Below are 15,633 nucleotides of genomic sequence, written 5' to 3' on the forward strand. Positions count from 1 at the left end.
GCCATGGGCCACCTGGGGACTGTGTTGACTTAAGGCAGAGATGGAGAAGGAGGAGCCAGAGACATAGACAAGTAGGAGGAGGGGCCTGTCGGGCCCGAGTTCAAGGAGAGGAGGGTCAATGAGATGAAGACCACTGGTGATGCAGAAGAAGATGGGAGGGTGGCAACTGCAGCAGGGGAGGCGGGCCATCAGCCACCTCTGAGAGCAGCGTCAGAGGGTGGTGGAGGCAAGATGGAGTTGGAACGGGAATTGGAAGACTTTGTAGAAACCTGGGCACCTGTCTTCCCCTCTCCATTCCTCGTCTCCAGTCCTGCCTGGTTTACCTTCTCTTCTGATCATTTCTCCCATCTCCAATCCGGTGAATCCAAGCCACGGCCACCCCTCCCCTAGGCCACAGTGAATTCCAGTGGGCCTCTGTCCAGTCCCTCTGTCCACCCTCAGCTGCCTCCAACCCATTCTCCAGGGAATCACATCGAGAAGTGGGACGAATGTCAACTTCCCCCAGACAGGTCACAGCTTCTCGTTATCCCTGGGGAGAAAACCTGATGGCTTTAGCAGCAAACCGCAGCTGCTACACCCTAGGGTCCTGCTTCCATGCCAGCCCTTGGCCTCGTCTGCCCAGCGTGCCCATTGCTGGTCTTCCTCAGTCCCAGAACGTGCCCATGCTGCTTCCCTGCTGCAGAGCCATCGGGAGGTAGACCTCTGCCTGGACCTTGTTCCCCCAACTCCTCCATGACAGGCTGCTTCAAGTCTTTCCAACTAAGGGGCCACGTCTGCCCCATGCAGCCCCTTTCCTGGCACTTGCCGTTCTTTGTAACCATCCATTCTGGTATGTTTATGTTTGCTGTCTATTTTCTTCACTAGAATACCAGCTCCCTGAAGGCAGACCGCAGCTCTGTACTGTTCACCCTTGAATCCCCGGAGCCTAGCACAGGACCTGCCACTTCAAAGGTGTTTCCTGGGAGTGAATGAATGGGCGGAGTTTTAACTTCAACCCCTTTCACAATTAGACTGTGAAGACAGTTCTACTAATTTTCCTTTGGTACCGTTTTCCTCTTATAACAAATGTGGCCCTCCCAATCTCTCAGGACCGAAGATCATTCTTTGCTGTATTGTTATGCAGTTCTGGCTAGTTGTTTAGACTGCCAGAAAGCCTTAGTTTCCTTCTGATGCTGGAACTGTGCAGATTCCCATACCAACTTGTGCCCTGCATGGCACAGAGCCTGACAGAGGAGAGGGCCTGAAACCCAGTGGAGTTTATTAGTGTCTTAGCCAAGCCTGATGCCTGGGGGACAAGGTGCTGTCCCCAGGCTGCATCTCTTGGGGGCACAGCCTTTGAATCTACTCAAAGCCAACCTGGCCCTGCCTGTTTGAATCTACTCAAAGCCAACCTGGCCCTGCCTGTTGGTCTCTTTCCCCAGAGCCCCAAACAACATGCTTCTTTCCTGTCTTGTGTGGCTTTTCTCATTTGTAAATTCTGGAATAGGGAACCAAGTTTCTCTCCTCACCCTGCTACATTCTGCTCCCCTGTGGGCTCTGGAACATGTTGCCAATCTGTAAATGATGTTTTAGTTCTTTCTTTGTTGTTGCTTTGGAGCTGTGAAACCTGTGATGTTAACACCAAGTGCTGAAAAATGAAAACTTATCATCAATCGCCATCATCAAAGCAAGGTGGAGTAGAATGGTTTCAACTAGTCCCAAATTTCCTGGAGGAATTTGGCCTCTGTTCAGTTCCCCTCTCCCGAGGCTGATGTTACTAGCAGAATAGAGTTCTCTTCAGCTGCCCAGGACAGTCTTGGGTTTACGCAATTAAAAATCCCATCCAGTGGCCTCAGTGTTAAGCACAAGACAGGAACTATTTCTTGACTGAAAATATATTAGTTGTTTCTTGCAATTGGACTGTGGGACTCTAAGAATAGTATATTTTTTCAGTAAGCAGAGCTTTAACAACCAGCAAGTTTAATTAAGCTTTTCTGCTGCACTTTTTGTTTAAAAAAAATTGAGTTAGTAGCAGGAGAGTATTTTTAGAACTAAAGTGATTACTTTGTGTAACAGATACATGTCTGAATATTCTTAAACCTCTATGTAGGGCAAAACATAGTTAGAGAATTGACTTCATGGGTCTAAAAGCATGACCGGTTGTTTCTACACATGTCATCACCATCATACCTATTTATTCTATTCATTCATTATCTATACCCTGCCTTCTTTCTTCCTAAGTACAGGTGGGCTGGGATTGGGAGGAGAATTTTTTTTAATGTTTTATAAACTTGGTGTACACTGAACATCTTTTTTTCAATTCCCTCTGGTTTTGCTGGTCTAGATGGGCTCCCTTCCTAGATTTGGGTTTCATTTGGATTTTTTTCTTTTATTGAGAGGCACCATGATATCACTTAAGAGGTGAATGTTTTATATGTTACTTCAAATAGTAAAAATAACATTAAATTTTTTGTTATGAGAAAGCTGCATGTTGAAAAAGAAAGCATTCGTCTAACTAAAACTATGAAGTGTGCAGTGTCTCAGCAGCTTACGGTGATGAAGTACCAGATGGCATGTTTTCAGATGAAGGTTCTAGCTAGCTAATATTGGATCTTTAAGACTTTAGGGAAAAACATGACATAAAGTGGTGCAAAATGAAATTTCAGATTTTTCTAGAAGGTTCTTTGTATACAAGTAGAATAAAGGTGATTTTAATATTGGTAAAGTGGAAAATGCAGTTTGCAGTTTATGGCCCCTACAGCTCCTGGCTAAGATCATTAAAATATTTATCTACAAATAATGGGAATCATCTAACAGAAAGGGAGTAACTGATCCAAAGTAGAAATTATCCATGCTTGCACAGATTATCTACAATTTTGGCAAAGAGGCTGAGAAGGAACCTGTGAGAAACCTGAGGGTGAGGTGGGGCAGGATGTGATGTATTCTATTTAAGGAATTTTCCACATCCTCTGAGGAGAGTTTGCCAATTCAGATACATCAGTGAGATCCACGCAAAGATATGGGACTGGGCAGGACCGTCCCAAAGGAAGGTGGCATGTGAAGACAACTCCTTGAGGTGGCCACAGGCACAGGCGATAATCAAGTCATTTCTTGCTTTCTTCTTGATATTTGTGGTATCAGATGATTCTGCTCTTTAATCTCACATTTCCATGTTTACCTTTAGAATAAGTTTCAGTATTCCCCCATATCTCTTCCCCTGCCAAACACTGCAAGTCCAGGGACTTTTTGTGAAGGATCAGGCACCATTTCTTCTTTAACGATGTGCAGAACTTTGGGCCTTCCCTTCATCTTCAGATCTTCGCTTGGCTCAGCCTCCTACAGGAAAGAGAGATGCGCTCACTTTCAGTCTAGGTTTCCTAAGTTCTTCAGAGGAACTACGACCACCATAGCCATCGAGACACACTGCAGCCGCCCACTCCCTCGCTGATGAGCATCTTGGGTCTGCTGCCGGGAGGCGAACGCCTGGCACCAAAAAAACCAGGGCACTGTGAGTCGGGTCATAGTAGCGCTGGTTTGCTAGAGGCAGAGGAGAATACCGACAGTATCAAATTCAATTTCTTTCCTTAAATTTGGATTCTGTTTCCCTAAGCAATGTGCATATTGTTAAAGCAAAAGAGGATGGAAAGAAAACACTGGTACTGGTAAAATTATGCTCACTTTTAAGAAATGCCTTCTTCCTGAAGCAGTGGTAATTTTCGTCATTCCCCACCCCCACCCCCTTTCTTTTCTCCTCGACCCTTATCGCTTCACTTTTCACACTTCCTAAGTCTGCAGAGTTCCTCAGCCACTTGGCTGTGAGCCACGAAAACTCCCCCAAAGGGTTTGGTTTGCTCCTCCGCAGCTGACACACGCCCCGCCCCTCCTGCTGCTACCCTAGTCTTTTTCGATGCCATTTTCTCATTGGCATTAACACATTTCTTTCTGTGAGCTGCTTGTTTTAACTAAAGCTGTATCCCATATTCTTATTTTTGAAGTGATCCCAGATTATTATGCTAACTATAAATATTTTGGCTGTGAATCTGATGTAAACAATGTTTTGAATTTAATATTAAACAAAAGCTTAATTGATAAAATCCCAGATCATTTTTTGTTGTTGTTCTAGAGAAAATATGCTGAATGGAAACGTTTTGGGGGAAATCTCTTTACTGAAAACTGTAAGTGGTCGTGGCATACTAGACAGTTACACAAATAAAAGTACATTTTGAATTAAATCCTACTTCTGGGCTCTAGTCACAATGAATTTGACACTGAATAAAAGGTTAAAAATTTCCAAGACTGCTCTAGTTGAAAAGACCTAAACTGGTTGATGACGTATATTTATAAAACTAGTAGCAATCTAATACTTGCTTATAAAAAAATTAATCTCCCATCTGCCTTCCCAAATAAATTGGTACCACATAAAGAAACTAAAAAAAATTGATATTTTCAAATACAATGGAAACAATTTTTTTGTTTAAAAATATATTAAATATATATAATATATTACATAGTATTGGTAGAAATGTAATACTGTGCAGCCAGTGATTATTTTTATTGATATGGATTTTCACAAAATATTAGTTGAAGAAAGCAAGTTATAAAATAGTATATATGCTAAGATGCCATTTAAGTAAATCCACAAGTGTATGTGTAGCATTCATAGAAAAGAGTGAAAAGATAGACAAATACTCACCAAAATATGGGGGGATTATTGGGATGGTCAGCTTTTTCTTCATCCTTTTCTCTAGGCTGCAGTGTTGCTTCTGTAATCAGAAAAGGCTACTTTAATGTGAATTCCAAGCTGTAAAAAAATTACATGGATAGAGAATTCTTGCAGGAAGACTGGGTTTAAATAAAAAAGAGCAGGTTTTCATTTTAGGGTTGTCTACCAAGTGCTTTTATGCATGATTGGATTATATAATCAATGTACAGGACTCATTAGTCATAGTTCAAAACACAATTTACCTGGATTGTTTCAAATAGTAAGATCATACTAATAATATTACAACTGGGTTTTTCTCTTAAAATTTTTTACCAGACCAATTAACCACAAATAAAGAACATAAACCTGAAGAGTGCAAGACTCCTGTTTCTTATATACAATTACAAAATCCCTACATTTTAATTTAAAATCTAGACATTATTTTGGTCTACTGAATTAGACTGCATACCCTCAAAGTGGGTGTAGTTGTTTGGTCAATAAATTTAAGTGACTTTTACCAGTTTCAGAGAATTATGAATAGCCTTGGATTGAGGTACTTTTTTAATACATTATAAAATAAACATATATCTGTAATTATGCTGAAAAGATATGAAATGACCTTTAGTAAATAATACCTCCCTGTAAATTTTTGTTCTAGATAAAGAATGGTACCAGGGCACTTCCCTGGTGGCACAGTGCTTAAGGCTCCGTGCTCCCGATGCTGGGGGCCCAGGTTCAATCCCTGGTGAGGGAACTAGATCCCACATACATGCTGCAACCAAGAGTTCGCATGCCACAACTAAGGAGCCCACCTGCTGCAGCTAAGACCTGGCACAACCAAATAAATAAAAAAATTTTTTTGTAATAAATGGATGGTACCATAGTGTTGCAAACCAGGAAAAAAAGCAAGTATGACTTCCAAGTACTTTACAGAACAGTACTTCCTAGTACTTTACAGAATTTTCCACTTGATTATATTTTCAAACACATTAATTTCTTGGTGTTTTACTTTCAGTGGTCTTTAGTTCTTGAGGAGCCCTCACTGGAATGGTGACTGTTTGCTCAATGGATTGAAGTGGAACCCTTACCAACTGGGATTTTTAAATTACTATAGATTTGGCCTGATGCTGGTGTTAACCAGTGAGCACAGACACTGAAACCAGATGAGCGTTAATACTGAGTTTCCATCCACTTCACAGACACAGTGACTGCAGTTCCATTCATGGCTTCTGGAAGGGCTGTTGGTCTATCCAAAAATAGTTCATTAACAGATATGTAAAGTAATTTGCATCACTGGCTTTGAGTTTAAAATTGAGATATAATTCACATACCATAAAAGTCACCCCTTTAATGTGTGCAATTCAGTGGTTGTTAGTATATCCACAAGGTTGTGCAACCATCATCACTAACTCCAGACCATTTTCATCACCCAAAAAGAAACTCCACACCCATTAGCAGTCACGACCCATTTTCCCCTCCCCTTACCCAGGCAACCATTAGTCTATGGTTGTGATTTCTTCTTTCACCCATTGGTTAATTAGGAATGTTCTAATTTCCATATATTTATAAAATTTTCAAATTTCCTTCTGTTATTTATTTCTAATTTCATTCTATTGTGGTCAGAGAACATACTTCGTATGATTTCAATCCTACTAAAAATATTGAGGCTTTTAAAATGACCTAACATATGATTTACCCCAGGGAATATTCTACGTGCACTTTAAAAGAATGTGCACACGCTCTTGTTGGGTGGATTGTTCTATGCATGTCTTTTAGGGGTACTTGGCTTAAAGTGTTGTTCAAGTCTTCTATTTCCTTGTTGACTTCTCTCTACTTGTTCTATCCATTATTGCAAGTGAGGCACTGAAGTCTCCAACTGCTATTATTGAATTGGATATTTCTCCCATCAATTGTATCAGTTTTTGCTTCATGTATTTGGAGCTCTGTTGTTAGGTACATGTATGTACATGATTATGTCTTCTTGATGGACTGATCCTTTTATCATTATGTAGAGTCTTTGTCTCTAGTAACAATTTTTGCCTTAAGGTCTCTTTTGTCTGAGATTAATATATCCACTCCAGCTCCCTTTTTGTTAAGTTTGCATGGTATATCTTTTTCCATCTTTTTACTTTCAAACTGTTTGTGTTATTGATTTGTAAGCAGCATATAGTTGGATCATGATTTTTACCAATTCTGGTATTTCTACCTTTTAATTGGAGTGTTTAATTCATTTACATTTAATGTGATTACTGATAAGGTAGGATTTAATCTGACATCTTTCTACTTGTTTTCTATGTCTTATGTCTTTTTGTTCCTCTATTCTTCCATTACTTCCATGCCTTCTGCTGTATATTTTTTAGTGTGCCATTTTAATTCCCTATTTGTATCTTTTACTATATATTTAGTTATTTTCTTAGTGGTTTCCCTGAGGATTATAATTAACATCTTAATATACAGCAGTCTAGTTTGGAATAATACCAACTTAATTTCAGTAGTATACAAAAATTTTGTTCCCATATAGGTTTGTTCCCTCCCCCTTCCTTTGTAGTTATTGTCACACAGATTTTGTTTTTCACTTTGTGACCATCAACACAGATTTATAATTATTTAATGGAGTTGCCTCTTAAATCAGATAGGAGTAAAAAAGAGTTGTGAACAAAAAATGCATTTATGGTCTTTTATATTTACCTATGTAAATATCATTGCTCTTTATTTCTTCATGTGGATTTGAGTTACTGTCTATTGTCCTTTTATTGCAGCCTGAAGGACTCTGTTTAATATTTCTTGTGGGGCAGTCTTGCTAATGATGAATTTTGTTTTTATTTATCTGGGAGTGTCTTAATTTCTTCTTCATTTTCAAAGGATTGTTTTGGGGATACAAAATTCTTGTTTGATAGTCATTTACTTCAGCACTTCAAATATGTCATCCCACTGCCTTCTGGCCTCCACAGTTTCTGATGGGAATTCCTTGCATCTGAGTCAATTCTCCCTTGCTGCTTTCAAGATATTCTCCTTGTCTTTATCTTTTGACAGTATGATGATATGTTCAGGCATGAATTTGAGTTTATCCTGCTTCAGGCTGATTGAGCTTCTTGGGTATGTAAATTAATATTTTTCATCAAAGTTTGAAGTCTTTGGTCATTATTTTTTCTAATATTTTTTCTCTTCTCCCCTTATATGACTCCCATTATGCATATGTTGGTGCACTTAATAGCATCCCATGAGTTTCTGAGGCTCTATTAATTTTTCTTCATTCTCTTTTCTTTCTGTTCCTCAGCCTGGATAATCTCAATTGATTTATATTCAAGTTTGCTGATTCTTTCTTCTGCCTGCTCAAATATGATGTTGGGCATCTCTAGGGAATTTTTCATTTCAGTTATTGTATTTAAACTCTACAATTTATATATGGTTACTTTTAAATAATTTCTATCTTTTTATTGATGTTTTCTATTTGGTGAGACATAATTTTCATACTTTAGTTATTTGAATATATTTTAAATAGCTGACTTAAAGTCTCTGCCTGCAAATTCCAATGTTTGGACTTCCTCAAGTACAGTTTATTGACTTTTTCCACTGTGTATGGGACATACTTATTTCTTTGCATGTCTCATAATTTTCTGAGGAAAACTGGACATTTTAAATAATAATAGGATAACTGTGGAATTAGATTTGCTAACCCCTTTGCCAAGGTTTTGATGTAGTTGCTGGTTTTTGTTTATCTAGCAAGTCATCTGAACTAATTCTTTAAAGTCTATTAGATAGCCACTGAAGTCTTGCTCAGATAGTTTCTTAGTGAACTAATGATTGGACAGATATTTCCTTAAACACCTGAAACCAGTTAACTCTCACGGTCTTTGCTGACGGCTTTGTGTACATGTTGGGACACACTTCAACACTCAGCCAGGAAGTTGACAGCTCTGCCTTCACCTTCAATTTCTGCTTGGGCAGATCATCAAGATCAACCTAAGGTGGAAGTTTAGGATGTCCCCAGTTCTTTCCTGAACAGGAGTAACAATCCTTGGCTTGAGCAACGTTTTTGGCATGTGCATGCACATGACCATCTGAATTCCCAGGAATGGCAGAGCATTTCCAACGCCTCTATGAATATATCATTCCTCAGCTTTTCCTTTTTTAAGTTTATGGTTAGCCTGTTGTTTGCTCCAATGTTTATTCACTACTTCAGGCAGCCACAACTGCTTCTGCTTTTTTTTTCATTAAATTTTTTTTTTTCCTGTGGAAAAGGCTTTTCATACCAGGCAAGCTCTGATCATACCAGGCAAGCTCCTTCCCTCCCTCCCTCCCTTCCTCCCTCCCTCCCTTCTTTCCTTCCTTCCTTCTTTTTTATATAATGAAAAAATTTTCTAATATTCTGAGTCCGCGATGAAGAGTGGCCCCCGCTTGCCACAACTAAAGAAAGCCCTCGCACAGAAACTAAGACCCAACACAGCAAAAATAAATTAATTAATTAATAAACGCCTACCCCCAACATTTTTTTTAAAAAAAAACGGACTTATAAAAATCCTATCAGTTTAAGAGAAGGCAAGATATTCACCTAATTCCTGGAGAAATGTAGAAGAGCCTCATTAGGAGTAAACAATAGTTGGTGGAAACCACAAAAATAATAAAATCATAATAAAATGTCCAGGGTTATGTAAGGATACATTTTAAAACAAGATTCCTTATTTTTAAATAACAAGTCTATGAAATGAATTTACATCTCAATTTTTTTTTTTTTAAAGAAGATGTTGGGGGTAGGAGTTTATTAATTTATTTATTTTTGCTGTGTTGGGTCTTCGTTTCTGTGCGAGGGCTTTCTCTAGTTGTGGCAAGTGGGGGGCCACTCTTCATTGCGGTGTGCGGGCCTCTCACTATCGCGGCCTCTCTTGTTGTGGAGCACAGGCTCCAGATGCGCAGGCTCAGTAGTTGTTGCTCATGGGCCTAGTTGCTCCATGGCATGTGGGATCCTCCCAGACCAGGGCTCGAACCCGTGTCCCCTGCATTAGCAGGCAGACTCTCAACCACTGCGCCACCAGGGAAGCCCTACATCTCAATATTTAATTACATCAGGTTGCATTAGTGTTGGCCCAGTTAGGAATCCATGTTCATAAATCATTTGAATAAAAATTTTGCTTTCTCCTTAAGCAATGTATTGTGTTTAAGATGAACATGTTTGATTTTTCAATTCAGGGAACAGAAACCTAATTTTACTATTAATAATTTCTAACATTGGCGTTGAAAGAGATTACAAAATAGGTATATATTTTAGGGGAAAACTATGTGCAAAGCCTCGTAAGCTGACTGGTATTGAAGCCTTTTTTCTTAGACTGTGAACATTTTAATTCTTAATGCTTAATGTGGAAGAAAAGTGAGAGGTACCTTAAACTAGGCAGACAAGCCAGAGTGTGAAAGGTTTTAGTGAGTGTTGAGTACGTTGACTAAAAGATGTTTAATGCAGACCTTGCTTTTCCAGAAAGGAGGGCCAGGTAACAAAGCAGTTCATCATTCTTTTCTATTAACCAAAATGTATCCTCCACTAGCCAGGACTCTTTTGTATTGATCATTTTAAAAAATGTTGAAGTGTGCTCAAAATATATATTTTATTCATTGAAGATGCAACATTTCATTCATCTACACAATGTTATGTAATTGAGGATTTTGGTATGATAACAATTGGGCATTTTGAAGAACACTGATAGGGTAATCCACTTTAAATGGACCCCCCCTTGTACTAAGAAGGCCTATGTCCAACAGGGTATCCTGTATTTTAAAATTTACCATTAACCACATATCAGATTACTGATGTAAACTTACCTGAACAGACTATATTTTCCAAATAACTCACTTTTTTGGGCATTATTATAATTGCATGAATTATTTCTCTACCTAGTATAACCATTGCTCAAGAAAACACATATATAGTAACTTTAGAATTTTCTGCAAAGCTCTGGACACAATTAAATATTTAGAATGTAGGCAAATCTTCTCCAGTCTACAACACTTCTTTATAATATCAAAAGACATCAGTGAATCCAGTACAAAATTTTTATAATGAACAGCACCAAAGAAGCCAAATTATAAGTTCCATTTCTCATCAATTAAGCTTGGTGCTGCATCAAGGATTAAGGCTGAGACCACCCAAAGGTTGTCTGCCTAGCCCACTGCTGGTGTTCAATACACATTGCTTGTACAGAGGCTGTTTGGATTGTAAGTGTCTTTGTAAAATTTCAAACAAGTTAAAAGTATTACATATCCTTATCTCAACAGAATCCTGAATATCAGGTTAGCAAATTTCATAGCTCCATTTTAAGACATATGATTGTAGAGGGTAAAGTAGAAAGATGTTGAAACATATTACTGTCACTTAAATGATAGGTAGCAGCCACATAGGCCTGAACCACATTTGTGAAATCTCATGCCACATTTTTCACCTCCCAATTTATATACATGGAGGGGTTACACTAAAACTTCAATTATTCCAAAAGATGAAAGAAGTGTTACATTTTGATACAGATCTTCAGTTTCTATTATACCATAAGCCTTTGAAATATTAAGGCTGAAGAGGCCAAGTTATGAAAGGGACAAGAGGAAGTAAGAACAGTGGAAATACAGTTGATAATGTTCTGCCTTCACCATTCTATGTGGATAGTCTGCTTTCCAGGCAGCAGGTGGTGTGACTGTGAAAAGATCACACATTTGTCAGTAACTATGTAGGATTTTTAGCACTGTTAGAGCCTAGCATTACAGATTTAGGGCAGCTAATAAAATTCCATAAACCAAATTTTTGACAAGCCTGAAATTTTTTGAAAATAATTTTCCTACCAAGTAAAACTTCTTGGTTCCCTTTTAGTCCTGTCTCAGAGAAAACTATGTATAATTAAACTTTTTTTAAAAAGTAAAAAAAAGAATCACTTCATAGCAACCAGATGAACATCTGGCAGCAAAGCAATATTAAAATGCCATCCTTTCAAAGAGCAAGTATGTGAGTCCTCCATTAAGAGCATTATCTTATGTCAGAGCATAATCTCACACTTTCCATTTATGGCCTTTTTGCAAAAGTCCAAGGCTGAATTTGGACCTGCTTTTCCTGTGTTTTCTCAATGTTATCTGGACAACAGTGTGTCAAGTACATAAGAAACCTAAGGTCAAAACGAAGATGATCTAATGCACCAGGTATTTAAATAAATGTGCACAGGCTGTACTTAGAATCACCTTGCTAAAAACTAGTAGCAGAAGTAGCTGAAGCCCGTTTATCATATGTAGCAAAAATATTTCAAAGTCAATATAAATTTAACCATAACCCATCTAACAAGAAACACCAGAGATCATATTTTAATGTGTTTTTTCTCTCCCTTTCTCAGTAGCCAGAAAATGTTTAAATCTAGAAAGAAAAGGATCAGATCTTTTAAAGCCTCATATGTCCCTCTTCTCATATAAAAAAGTCTTATCAGGAAATAAAATTCAAAAATTATTTTTCTGTAGTTTTTCAAAATAAGTGTGTATTTCATTTATAATCTACAGTTTTATTTTTAAAACCCCTCACAAAAGTCTCTTAATATGTTGCAAAACTTTATAAACAAGGTTGTAACTTTCCAGAGGGTGTGTGCCAGGACCCTCGTGAAGCCCCTACTGGAGTCTAACTTGAAAGCCAACTCAGGCACCACCCCCACCCCCCACCCTGCCACACACACACTGCTATTCAATACTATTGAGGTCACAGGGTTTACTGAAATTTGTTAAAAACATGGAGAATAACCTCTGGGGAATAATTCTCTAGGGAAAGAAAGAGAGATGAGAAGATTACAGATACCACTGAAAGTATGTGTGTTCAAAAGTTAATTTGGTTATATTATCAAATTACAGTTCTTCAGGGAGCTTAAACTTGCTCTACATTAGATTTGGGGAGGCACATCAAACTAAATAGTCTGCATAAGAGACTCGCTGACATAAAAGAAAAACACGGAAGACAAAGGGTTCTTAATATGGGGAAGGATATATTCCAACTTGGGGGAAGGGTGAAGGCATTTCAGCTCTGAAGCTCGATCATGACATTTCCAGAGTCCTGCAGTCCCCAAGTGTGACAGGACAGATCGGAAGGGCCTGTTGGGCCTGGCTGGACTCTCCTGTCCCTCTGTCACACTGTGCGATATGCAGGCAACTGCAGTGTCAAGCTGGCAACACTCCTGAGGCTCTTGAGTGTTTATCAACTCAGTAGGTCAAAAGTCTGCAGACACTGGGTGGAGCAGCAGTAAGCCACAAAACTCACAGTTGTCCTCCTAGAAGGGGAAAGAGGGGGAGAAGGACACTGTGAGTTCAAAAGGAAAGTCTCAGAATTCTTTCCATTAGAGACAGTCTTTTCCTTTGTTAAAATAAAGGATTAGGTATGGTCAACAGAGTACACAACAGAAATGTAAATTCCTTTTAAAACTGAGCACTGGAATCAGGTGAGGTATGTGTGTGCTTATTTTATTAGCAGTTTTCAGATGACGTAACATCCCTATGTTAGCAGCTAAGGAAAAGTAAGCTTTTTCCATGTTACAGTCTGAATTCGGCTTACTAGAACCAGTGCAATGACAGAATTTGAAATACGTTATAAAAATCATGTAATAGAAAAAGTCACCAATTTAGCTAGAACACATATACATCGAAGAGCTTAAAAAACATAATTTTAAGGAATTTATCCTACAAATGTATGCCCACAGATCGCTTATAGAGGTAATTTCAGAATCTGAATCACGTAGTTTAAGGGTCTTCTCCCACACAGCAGAGGAATCCCATCTCAGACTCCTGCTTGGCATCTTTCTGCAGCGAGTCATGAGCCCTCTGATCCCAATCTGGGCAGCTCCAGTTGTTGGATGCCTTGTTTTCCCACCAGAAGTGCTATCCTCTGGTGAGGAGAGATTAATCTACTCTTGTTTTCACAGGACTCCCTGTGCTGACTGTTTTCTCTTTTCTTCACCCCTCAACTCAGTCTTTGCCTTTCTCTGTAATCCAAGAAGGTGACCTCTACAGACCCAACCTCCAAAGCTGCCTGATTGCTGGTTTCAGGCTGAATTAGGACAAGGGAGGCATAGCAGGAGGGTAAAGGGCAGGAAGAGAGAAAAGTTGAATATTTTCTTTTTCTTCTTTTTTTAAAAAAAGTCTAGTTAATAGAGGTATAGTTACATACAAACATACAATAAAATTCACCCATTTTAAGTGTACAGTTGAATGAGTTTTGAAATATATGCAATTATTTAACTAACACCACCATCAAGATATAAAATACTTCTCATATCCCCAAATGTTCCTTGTGTCCACTTGCAGCCAACCCCCATCCCCCAAACCCCCTGACAAGTCTCTGGTAACCATTGATAATTTTGTTTCTCCGTAGGCTTTATTTTTCCCTGGGCCACCACAATTCTCCAAAAAAGGCTTTGCCATTATTTCATCTTGGATGATCAAAGATCTCAAGGCAAGAGCCAGACCTACTTCTATGGGTTCTCTTGCCTTAGATTTTTGTACTAATCCAGGATTCCCTTACCAACTGGTTCCAGCTAGGTTTGGCTGATGTGAGGATAAAGCTTCCCTGGATGGACACTCCTGTATGGCTCTAGTTCTCACTAGGCTCCAGTCACACTCAACCAGGCAGTTGACAACTCTGCCTTAGCCTTCACTTCCTGCTTGCACAGAGTCTCACTTCCTGCAAGCAGAGGTGAGAGTTCAGGGCCTTCTTGGGTCTTTTCTGAGCATGCTCACATCCTTTTGCATGCACATGACCTTACATACTCCTAGAAATATTAGTGCTTTTCAAAGCCCCTGTGGAAAGCTTACTCCCCCAATTTTCCTTTTCAGCTTTTTTTTTTTTTTTTTTTTTTTTTGCCATATGCGGGCCTCTCACTGTTGTGGCCTCTCCCGTTGCAGAGCCCAGGCTCTGGACGTGCAGGCCCAACGGCCATGGCTCATGGGCCCAGCCACTCTGCAGCATGTGGGATCTTCCCGGACCGGGGCACGAACCCGTGTCCCCTGCATCGGCAGGCAGACTCCCAACCACTGTGCCACCAGGGAAGCCCTCCTTTTCAGCTTTATGGCTAGTCTATTGTTTGCCCCAACAGTTACCCACTGCCTCAGGCATCTGTGAAGTTAAGCAATTGCCTGTAATTGTTTTGACAAATTTTGACAAATACTCTCAGAGAAGAGGCTTTTTGCACTGGTGATCTCTGACTGAGGAAATAAAGACAGGCTTGCAAGTAGGGTTTTTCAGTGAAACACCCTTTGAAGATGCTCCAACTTCCTTCCACCCCTTTCCAGTTGCTGCCCGCCTGATGGTTTTAACTGTGATGGCAGATTATTGGTTTTCAAGGTTAAGACTAGAAGATGGGACTATAGGTTAAAATATCACAAAGGTCTCTGTTCTTTCTGAGATTCAGTCACTTTTCTTGAATAAATGCACTCTGGATTGCTGTAAGCCTTTTGTTAATTTCCAGAGTTCTGAAAAATTCAATTCTGACAAGTTTTGCCAGTTTTTTCATTGCTTTTATGGAAAGATTGACTATTTCTATCCCACTCCATCTCTACATCTCTGACCAGAGCTTTTATTAGGCAGCCCCTCCTGTTGGCTCTAAGTCTCAACAGCCTCCAGATCTTCCTTTGTCCTTCATGCTAAAAGGTTAAGAATGGTAAACCTTCCTACTGCTGTAAGTTCCCAGGTACTTTATCATCCTTGTGGGTGCTCTGAACCTTGCCTGAACTTCTGTAAATAGTCCTTCTCTATTAATTTCTCTTCAAAATCCCAGCTTCTGTGTGTTTTCCAGCCAGTACCCTGATTGATTTAGTAGGGAGTAGCCTAAGGAAACAGTCCATCAAAGTGGGATTCTGGGATTGGGTTGGTAACTGCATGAATGACCTCATTACCAGGGAAAAGTGGGAAATCACTGATAACTTGAAGTTGTGGTATCACGATTACTCAAATTATC

At 39.3% G+C, this 15,633-nt stretch overlaps 1 protein-coding gene across 2 annotated transcripts in view; it reads right to left on the reverse strand.

The window, feature by feature from the left end:
- Positions 1-12,387: 12,387 nt before the first annotated feature.
- LRRC28 (leucine rich repeat containing 28) overlaps positions 12,388-15,633 on the reverse strand; it is a 197,313-nt gene continuing 194,067 nt past the window's right edge. The window contains exon 10 of one of the 2 annotated variants that reach the window (XM_082617893.1): positions 12,388-12,954. In XM_082617893.1, coding sequence (XP_082474019.1) covers positions 12,882-12,954 — 73 coding nt within the window. In that variant the 3' untranslated portion in view covers positions 12,388-12,881. The remainder of the gene's footprint in view (positions 12,955-15,633) is intronic. The other variant, XM_082617892.1, reaches the window with a different exon arrangement.

This window comes from Mesoplodon mirus, assembly GCF_964341445.2.
Source record: "Mesoplodon mirus genome assembly, chromosome: 4".
Classification (NCBI taxonomy): domain Eukaryota; kingdom Metazoa; phylum Chordata; class Mammalia; order Artiodactyla; family Ziphiidae; genus Mesoplodon; species Mesoplodon mirus.